This window comes from Manis pentadactyla, chromosome 5 (genome assembly GCF_030020395.1).
Source record: "Manis pentadactyla isolate mManPen7 chromosome 5, mManPen7.hap1, whole genome shotgun sequence".
Classification (NCBI taxonomy): domain Eukaryota; kingdom Metazoa; phylum Chordata; class Mammalia; order Pholidota; family Manidae; genus Manis; species Manis pentadactyla.
In genome coordinates this window covers 52,465,678-52,475,899 of record NC_080023.1, presented here as the reverse complement: position 1 = coordinate 52,475,899, position 10,222 = coordinate 52,465,678, and the positions used below count along the sequence as shown (strand labels likewise).

Genomic DNA, 10,222 nt, shown 5'->3' with positions numbered 1-10,222 from the left:
TGTAATGATATTATGGTAGGTCCAATAGTAGATCAGTTCCTTGGAGGTATGGGAAAGGGCTGGTTGATTGTTATAGATTATTAACCTGAAAGGTAGGTTTGGACTAATTATGTTCAGTATACAGCATTTTTGGTGGGTTATATAATTGAAAGTATACTACATAAATTGCAGAAGTTACTTTTCTTAGCCATTTCAATAAATTATTCCAGTAAATATTTTTGTCAGTCAGGATCAAGAAATAGTCTGTTCAGAAATGTCAGCTTTGTGAATATGTTTATAGCGTTTGAACTAACAACAGAAGTTTTAAGTATCTGTCATGTGCTATGACAGCTTAAAGCTTCCTTACTTCACATTACAAATTCACTTGCATATTTTGTAGTAGGTTGAATAAGTCACAAATAACAATGTTCTTCCTCTGGATAACAGAGGAGGAACTGCAAGCACACATAATTAAATTGATTATTTCTGTTTTCTTCCTTGGTGAAAAAAAACAGACACAAAGAATATACTGCATAGTAGGTTGTTAACAATTCATGAGTTCTCAGGATTTACTTTAAAGTGAATGTTTGGTATTTATTGGGTCAGTTACAGTGGCACTTTTCAAGTTGACTGGTAATTTACAGCAACAATGAATTTACTTTTAAATCAGAAAAAAATTACAGTCTCTCCTCTTATATTTAATATTATGTTTAACTGGGCTCTCACATGTTTTTGCCAAGTATAGTAATGCTGTAAATACATAATTCTTTTTTCAATACCTCATATTCTCAAAAGAATTTAATAGGAAATCAAGTGGAAAAATAACAAAAATAAACTGCCCTCCAGAAATTTCCATTTTTTAATTTAAATTTTTGATCCCAGGTTGACTGTTACCATAACTAGGATAGGGTCTATAGATAAACTGATGAGCTTATTTTATTTATTTTAAACTTCCAACAATAAACATTTATTACTGTGCTCACATATCAATTAGGAATGCTCTTATGTTGTGTGTCTGCTGGTTGGTTGGACTGGTTCTGCTCCATGAGTCTCTTGTTTTTCTGGGATCAGTAGGCTACCTGGACATGTTATTCTCATGCTAATGGCAGAAACATAGAATAAGGCCAATCATGCAGTGTTCATCTCTACCACTATACTAGTGACCAAAACAAGTTTTATCTTAATACCTGTTTAACAATGGCAGGTTCCTGTGTTACTTCAGACACAAGAGCAACACAATTTGTTGGTGAAGATATAGGTCAGGTAAAATGTAATTTGGGTTGCATAGGACTATAATACATGTGGCAAAAGATAGAAAGTAGTGACAAAATGACAATTAATGTGAACAGACCAAAAACAACATCCACTTTCTTGATCCTGAATTAAACTTGAGCTATAAATTTTCCAAAATCTTAAAAAATGTTATTGTAAGATATGTATGCTATGTACTAATGAAGAGTAAATATCAATTGTAAAGGGTAAATATCAATTTGTAAACCTTGAAGAAAAAGGAAAGAGTAAAAATAAATATTTTTAATGCATTGCCTTGGTGAACTTACTCAAACATAAAGACTCCCAGCCTCCTCAACTTGCTTCCATTTGATTAGTTTGACAAACACTTTTATATGTACAGAATGCCATATGAACAATCTAATACCAACTGAATCTTTGGAAGATTCTGCATGCAAGACACTGAAAAGTACTTTATTGATATTGCCTATTTGTATGCAAAGAGACAGAAAATGGATCATTTGGAAGAAACTAATCGACACTCATTCCTAGGTTTAATTTTCTGAAGCCTTAGAATCATTTGAATTTAAATTGACTGACATTTCCAGTTTATTCAGCTGTTTATTTGCAATATAAATTGCAGATAACAATATTTTTTTTTAAAGAATAGCAATACATTTTCTGAATCTTCTCAGGGTAAATACATTTCAAAAAAGCTTCAATACCATTCCTACTTTTATCCTCAAAAAGTGCTTTAGGATTTATAGCTGTTATCTACTACACTTTGTTTTTACCAATCTACCAATTCCTAATGAGTAAATAAATACATGAAGTTTTTTCCCCTCCACTCATTATGAAGTACCATGTTGTATTTGCTACAAATAATTTAATTAATCTTTTATATTTTAATCCAAGATTACTATAGTTCCAAACTCCTGAATTTATAACATCTTGAAATTTATCTATATCATTCTATTTGTTTTAGATTTTAAAACTGCAAATGAGAATAAAGTCATTTGTTCCTTTCACAAAATTCTTTGCCTTTTATGAATCATAACTAACCCTACTAGCATCATATTACATTACTGCTTTTCCTCAGATGATTCTTTAAAATATATTTTAATCAGTTTATTTTTACCAGCAAAAAGTTGTATAAATGAGAATTTATCAAAATATCAAAATTAAAGTTTTTGTTAAGTTTTTCCATAAGATACTTTTGATATGTACTCACCTGCTGTACATAGATCTAAATTCTGAAGTTTACCCATACAATTATTTCTAAATCCCTGATAACTTGACCAAAATTAACCAAAGTTAGAGAAACCAGTCAATTAGTACTGAAGCATTTCCACAACCAATGGCATGATTTAACAAATTATCCTACAAATAAACTCATTGTGAATGGAAAGTTATCATTACACTTACTTTCTGGGAACAGTGGCAGTTCATATTTTCTAATTTAGTAGGTTTTGTCCAAGAAAAATACTTTGCACACTAGTCTTGAAATCTCATCAAGCTTGATATATATTTCCTATTTAAAATGCTCAGTTCTCATGAAGTGTTTCTGAAGAATCTATTTTTGTTTGTTTGTTTTGTAAAAGGGGCATCTCATAGATCAAAATGGAAAGTAAAACACAATAAAAAACAAACAAAAAAACAAAACAACAAAAATAAAACTTCCTAATCTAAGAAGTTGTTTCAATGTAGTCTTTTAAAGAGTGAAGAGCTAGTGCAAAGGTCTACATGTATTTTTCCTTCCATATTTTTACTCCCAATCAAACCGCCCTTCACTTATCCCACAGGAGTAAGGGAATAAAAGACACAACTCTTATTTCATAGAGCTTCATGGAAGAAAGAAGAATATACTTATATTCTTGTTTTACTTTTCATTTGTACTCCACAGAAAATGGAATGACTGGAATACAAATGCTATTTAATATGTTTAAAGATGATTTAGTCAGTTTATCATGAATTTTTTTTAAAAATCACAGATAAAATGTTGGGTATGGAAAAGCACTGAACAATGAGTTAATTTCCATAGTTATATATTCACAGAATCATAAAATGTTAGAATTGGGAGAGACTTTTGAAATTGTTATTTCAGAGATTAACGTGTTTACTATGCACTCAATTTTGATCGTTAATTAGATATATATGTATGTGTATGTGTGTGTGTATATATATATATATATATATATATATATATATATATATTTCAATTTGAAAGCACTCACTGTTTATTAACTGACCAGATTACAAAAATAGTAGATACCTTAATTCATCCTTCTAATAAGCCTGTTGATCTGGTCTTCCCTGTTGCCAGCATCTCCACCCTCTACAAAATGGATGGTCTTTTTCTTCATTCCACCTTGTGGAGAAGATAACTTGAAGGGCCACAGGAAGTTGTTTGCTTCTTTGAAACATTTTCCAACAGTATAGATCTCATGAATCAGATCCTGCATGCAGATAATGCCGTATTTACCAAGAGATCGAGCAATCAATCTGTTATCTGTCAGAGCAATTCGTTTTTTGTTGATTTTGCCATAACCATGCTTATAGATGAGTTCATTTACTGACTTTAGGTTTGGGTACCTCCATGCAATGTATGGTTCCACAATCCTCAGCATGTTAATGGAAGCCTTGTTGAGCTTAACAAAGGCGCCACTGAAGATCTGGCAAAGGTGAAGAAGTTGCAACACCTTTCGAACCTTTGGGCTCACGCCATTGATACCTCTGATTCTGATGACAAATGCCAATTTGGGTTCTGCAGGTACGTAGAAGTTGCCAGCTTTTCTTGCCATCCTAGCCATTCAAATCTCAGTTCTGTACATCTGCCTATATTCCTTGTGATAGTGCTTAGCTTTTTCATAGATAAGCTTCCTTCTTGCCTTTCGAAGCATCTTTTGCGCAAACTTCTTTCTCAGGCGCTTGATCTTCAACTCTGTGAAATTCCTTCTCTTTTTTTTCAGGGTTTCTGGCACAGCAGGAACCTTTTTTTTTCTTCTCTTTTGCAGCCTCCATGGCTCCAGCCGGAAAAAGAGCTGTATATATATTTTTTATCTTTTATAAGCAAACTTTTGAATATTTTTCATGATAAAGACATAAAGATGAAAATTCCATTGGCTACTTTTCAAAAAATTTATTCAAATTTGTTTATTTTATTGTATAAAGGTAGTGGTGGGTGAAGAAGAACCCAATTAAAAATGACCATTTTCCATTGAAACTAGCCCATAAGAAAAAAGTATTGTCCGAGTAATTTTATCTCTGAATATAGTCTTTATCATTTTGAGATTAAAACATATGCAATTACCTATTTAAGAGAAAATCATAGTGACATAAGAAATGACATTCAAAAATTGAAAATAAAAAACGAAATGTATTTTTAGCTTTTTGAGGAACCTTTATACTGTATAAGAACAAAGAAAAAACTGAGGAAACAAAACAGCAGCAGACTCACAGAACCCAAGAATAGACTAACAGTTACCAAGGGGAAAGGGACTGGGGAGGGTGGGTGAGAAGGGAGGGATAACGGGGAAAATGGGGCATTACGATTAGCACACAATGTAGGGGGTGGGACATGGGAAAGGCAGTATATACAGAGAAGACAAGTAATGATTCTATAGCATCTTACTACGCTGATGGACAGTGACTGTAATGGGATATGTGGGGGGACTTGATAATGGGTGGAGTCTAGTAACCATAATGTTGTTCAAGTAACTGTACATTAATGATATCAAAATAAACAAATAAAATAAAAATAAAAATAAAATAAATTACTCTCCTAAAAACAACACAACAATAAAAAAAACGAAATATAATCCAGGAAGTACAATTGAGCAGTTTATTGAGTAAATACAGACTCAGAAACTCTTCAAGGCTGGACTGTAAATGGAATAGAGAAAACTTGTTACTTTTCTCATATATAAAAACAAATAATTCCAGATGACTGTTCTCATTCACATAAGCTAACATTGGTCACATTTAAAAATAAACTTGAAAAACACAACCAGAGACAAAACTCTTCTGCAAACACAATTATATATAAATATAGATATGACTATAGATGAATAGATATATATGTACAGATACAATTTTCAGATTATCCAAATCTCTAAAGCAGGGAACATTTTTGCATCACACAACTTTGCCTAAATACATATAATACTTAATGGAAACTTTTTAAGACATCATCGTCCTTACCTAATCTGAAGAGGGTTCTAAACCTTGAACCTTAATCCCTTATTTTCTATAGAAATTGTGTTGTACTCTCCTTCCCTGTAATCATCTGTAATTTTTCAACTGAGAATTTATGAACATATGGTATGACCTACAGCATGCTGTGAGCCTTTTCCCCAGAGCTCTCTTTTGTGGTACTACTATTCCTTTTACTGAAAGCAGCACTCAAATTTTTTAATCAAACTGATTATAGCTACAGTGTCACAGTTTGCCCTTATATTAGATTTCAACCCAGCTCAATTACACAGTGTGCTCCTTCCTTTCTGCCATGGCATGAATGGCAGGACAAAGATAAATGAACACAACTGCTCAATTGATTGATCCCAACATGCATGCAGATTGATTAATGTCTAGGAGCAACCTGAAAAATAGTATTCATTTGTAACTACTGGTCAGTTTTTAAATTGAAGATTTCATGAAATACCATGCATTTAATTGAATATTTTTTAATATTTTGAGAATGCTAACAAATGATTACATATATATGATTTTAAGCTATGTGTCAGAATGTCATATTTTACTCAATAAACTGTTCTATTGTGCTTCCTGAGTTACATTTAATTTTTTATTTTCCAATTTTTGAATGTCATCTCATATCATTGATTTTCCCTCAAATAGACAATTGCATATGTTTTGGTGTAAAAATGCTAAAGACAACATTTAATTTGTTAACATTTTACTAATATATTACATTTAATTAACAAATTTGATTTGATTAATTTTTTATGAGTTTCATCAAATGGTATAATAACCTTGATATACTAAAAAATACATGCTCAGATTGGAAAATCTCACTCCTGTTCCAGTATTTCTGCTACAGAAGTGACTAGTTTAACTTACGGGTTCTGCAGCAAGCAAACTTATAATTTATCCATATCTTTATCTATCTACCTACTTATCTATTTATCTATCTATCTATCTATCTCTATATATACATATAGAGAGGGATAATTTTTTTCTTAAACAGATACTTAAAAATAATGTTTTCCTGAGTGCTCAGATTTCCAAAATGTATAGTGTTCATCTGTTACAAAATAAAGTGTTTAATGGTAATGAGGATATAAACATGATTCAAAGGAACACATGGCAATACATACAAACTGGAAATATTTTTATTTATAGAAGTTGCCATTATATTAATGGATACTGCTGACACTTAAAATGCAAGAAGTGTTATGTTAAATAAATGTATGGACTTTTATTTAAAATATTAGCATTGTTATTTTATATAATTGGACTTAAATTGGCCTTATATTGGAAAATATATATATTTTATATATTTATATAATTTGGACTTATAGCATGATTATAATAAATATCATTATTCAATTTTTATTATAATATGCAACATTATGGAATTCAGATTTCCATGAAGATTGATAGAAGATCTATTACATGACAGAAGAATAAGTGAATCTTTAAAGCATATGCTAGAAACCTAATCCACTAAGAATAACTAAAAGCAGATAATGGGTTTATTGATATTACATGGCAAGATGTTAAGGTATAAGAGAATTTGAAGCTCAATATTGCTATGGAGGAACCAAGTCCTTCAGTCATTAGCATATGACTTTATTCTCATGTGTTGGAATCTTCTATATCTCTAGACCTTACATTTACATTTCTAGCCAGAATAAATCAGAGACTCAAATTGTTTTTATTCTCTGTCTTTTCTTTTTACTTTTTGGGAAGATAAACTATCCCAGCTCAGCCCCAAGGATTTCCACTTATGGGGAGAAGACAACAATGGATTTGCCATGTGTGTAAGGGATTAGTTATGAATATGTTGCATGGACAACCTTGTCTGTGAGGAGGTTGGGGATTTCTTTAACTTTCAACAATTAATTAACAAATTGATTTGACTGTTAATTTTTCATGAGTTTCAGCACACAGTGTAATAACCTTGATATATGCTCAAAGTTGTGAAATATATGCTCAAGTTATGAAATCTCATTTCTATTCCAATTCTTTTATTACAGAAGTGACTACTGTATAACTTATGGGTTCTGCAGCAAGCAAGCTTATAATTTATCCATATCTTATTAGTGGAAACAGGGGCCCCCAAAGGCCTCTGCTTAAAGGTATTCTGCATTATAATCAGATGGAACATTGATAAAATTGACATTCTATCTTCTTATTCAAAATTTATATGACACATGACCCTATCCAATTTGTAGATGAGATATTATAATAGAAAAAAGGGACTTCTTCACAAGCAACAGTTCAGACTTTGACTCTATGTATAAGCATAGTGTGCACTGGAATTCTAATATTTTCTACACATGAATCTGATTTCTTGCCTTTTTTGATTTACTAAAGTTTTTCATCATAATTTTAATGCTGGTGTCAAGACTATTATATTATGTCTTAGTTCTTAAGAATACCTCCAAAGAACAGAAAATGCTAATAAAATGCTTTAATTAGCCCACTAATAAATGAAAATTGATTCTAGAGAAAGACTATTCTGCAGTAAAGTATGTCTTACAGTAAAAGACTACAACAGACACAGACTACTGAACAATGAAATTCAAGATGGTAAAGTTGCAATATACTATAAATAATTAAGAAAGTACTTATATATTTTTCCATTTTCCCAAAAATATATTCTTATATTTTTTCCAATAATCAGAAGCAGTCCTGATTTTTGCTTTTGCTTTTGTCTTCCTTCCCATCTTCCTTTCCTCTTTCTTTCCTGTCTTTTCTGTCTCCCTTTCCCTTTAATTTGGTATATTAAAGTTGAAAGAAAATTGCTTTCGGAAAAAAGTTTTCTTAATCATTTTCATACTATAGTCTGTTTTTTAATTTGACTATACTGGTCTGATGAAAATATGTTTGATTCAGTGCATTATTTTCAAGTCACAGTTATATCCATACTTGATGTGAAATCTTTAAATTTCTATAATTATCAGATTGAAATGGGATGCATTTATACTTTTATTAGTGAATAAGAAATATTTTAACTTCACATATAAATAATGCTATTTTTTGAAAGTTTTTGATTTGTATGGTCATGATCTAATTGGAAAACATAAATGTATTAAGGAAATGGATACATCACCATGTTATTATTAAATCATTTTTTCCAGTTCACAATTTAATTGAATATAATTTATTATTATTAAGTGTTAGTGATGTTAAATATTTTCTTGAATTAAGAACCTTAAGATCTGAGGAATGTTTATATTTCTTTACAGGAAGAGGGAGAGAGAGAAAGAGAGAAGGCTGTCAAGTATGTGACTTCTACTATTCTATTTTCAAAAATAGTTGTAGTTTAAGAAAGACAGGTTTTCACTATTGAATTAGTCTTTCTTGGAAATTAGGCAAAGAAAAACAAATAAGTGAACATATGGAATTTTTTTGGACTTTATCTGCTTACACTTGTCATTTTGAACATATAATCATATCATGTGTTTAAGAAAATTAATGCTGTTACCTAAATTTTCTGTTTTCGAAGCACCAAACACTTGGACTCTAAAGCTAATTTTTATTTTCCTAAAGTAATCTAGCTATACTAAAATAGAATTTTAAAAGCTGATGATAAAATTTAATTATTAGATAAAAGAAAGTACATAATTTCTAACATTAATAAAGTATTTCTGATATTCTTCTTTGAAGCAACCATGTTTCCCAGGAGTGCTTAAACATTTTTTTGCTATGGACTCTTTTGTCATTCCTGGGAAATCCATGGATCGTCTTCTCAAAATTGTATTTTAAATACTTAAAATGAGTTAGATAAAATTACAAATTATATTGAATACTCATCCATCTCTCTCTATTGATCTATCTACCTATTGATCTATCAATCTATCATCTGTCACATCTCTATTAGCAATGTAAATTAAAAAAACAGTGATTTATTAATAATTACCACTACTGCAATTCAGGGATATTAAATCATATTTTGAGATTGCAAGGAAAACTGCAATTTACTATGAAATTATTTTGGATTTTTAATGGTAGTAAAGTCACAGATACTGCCAATGCTAATATGGTTTGTTGCCTATATTTAAAACTAAAGAAAATAGTAAATTCCACTTTGGCATTTGTAAACATACGGTGTAATTATTTTTTCCATCTGAGATTATGGGTTCACTGTTCCTTACCTATGGACTTTTTGACTTGTTGTCTGTGGATCCTGCATTAACAACTAGCGAGTATATTGAGTGCCTGATTTTTCACTCTGATAGATGTCTGTGTTATTCTGATGGGTAAGATTCAATTCCAATTCCAGGGTAATTCATCATCTAGCAGCAAAAAAAGCACTGCAATGAGATAGCTCTGATCCAGTGTGAAAAATGCAATAGTAGAAGATTATGCTAAGAAATACTTTGGCAACAAAGAGAGAAGGGTTAACTTTCCAGAAGGGGATATGGCAGTAAACATAAAATGCAATGGCATTTATGATAACCTCAGAAATACGTAGAAGTCCACAGTACAAAAAGTTGAAAGGGACACACATTACAGATTTAGGTAATTAAAAAAAAGTGTAGAGACCCTGAAGAATGGCAGTTGATATTATATTGCATGTTTTATTGTTATTACTGCTCCTGTGTTGTTTTTCCTACATCATGTGCATGAATCTATTATTAGACCTTTTTAGATCTGTAAGTAGGAAAAAAATCAGCATGGAATGTGTATTTTATGTGTATCTCTGCTACATTTAATAATTTTATTATTTATTATATATATTATATATTATATTTCTGCTATATTATGACAATTTCAGAAAGAGTACTATTTTTTCCTTTATCATTATAAAGAAGTGTTCCACTTCCAG

At 30.7% G+C, this 10,222-nt stretch overlaps 1 protein-coding gene across 1 annotated transcript; it reads right to left on the bottom strand.

Annotated features, from left to right (window-relative positions):
• Positions 1-3,422: 3,422 nt before the first annotated feature.
• On the bottom strand, positions 3,423-4,245 carry LOC118917425 (60S ribosomal protein L7-like). The gene is given in 1 exon segment (XM_036895233.2): positions 3,423-4,245. A coding segment is annotated over 1 exon segment (627 nt). The 5' UTR covers positions 4,110-4,245; the 3' UTR covers positions 3,423-3,482.
• Between the last annotated feature and the right edge of the window lie 5,977 nt (positions 4,246-10,222).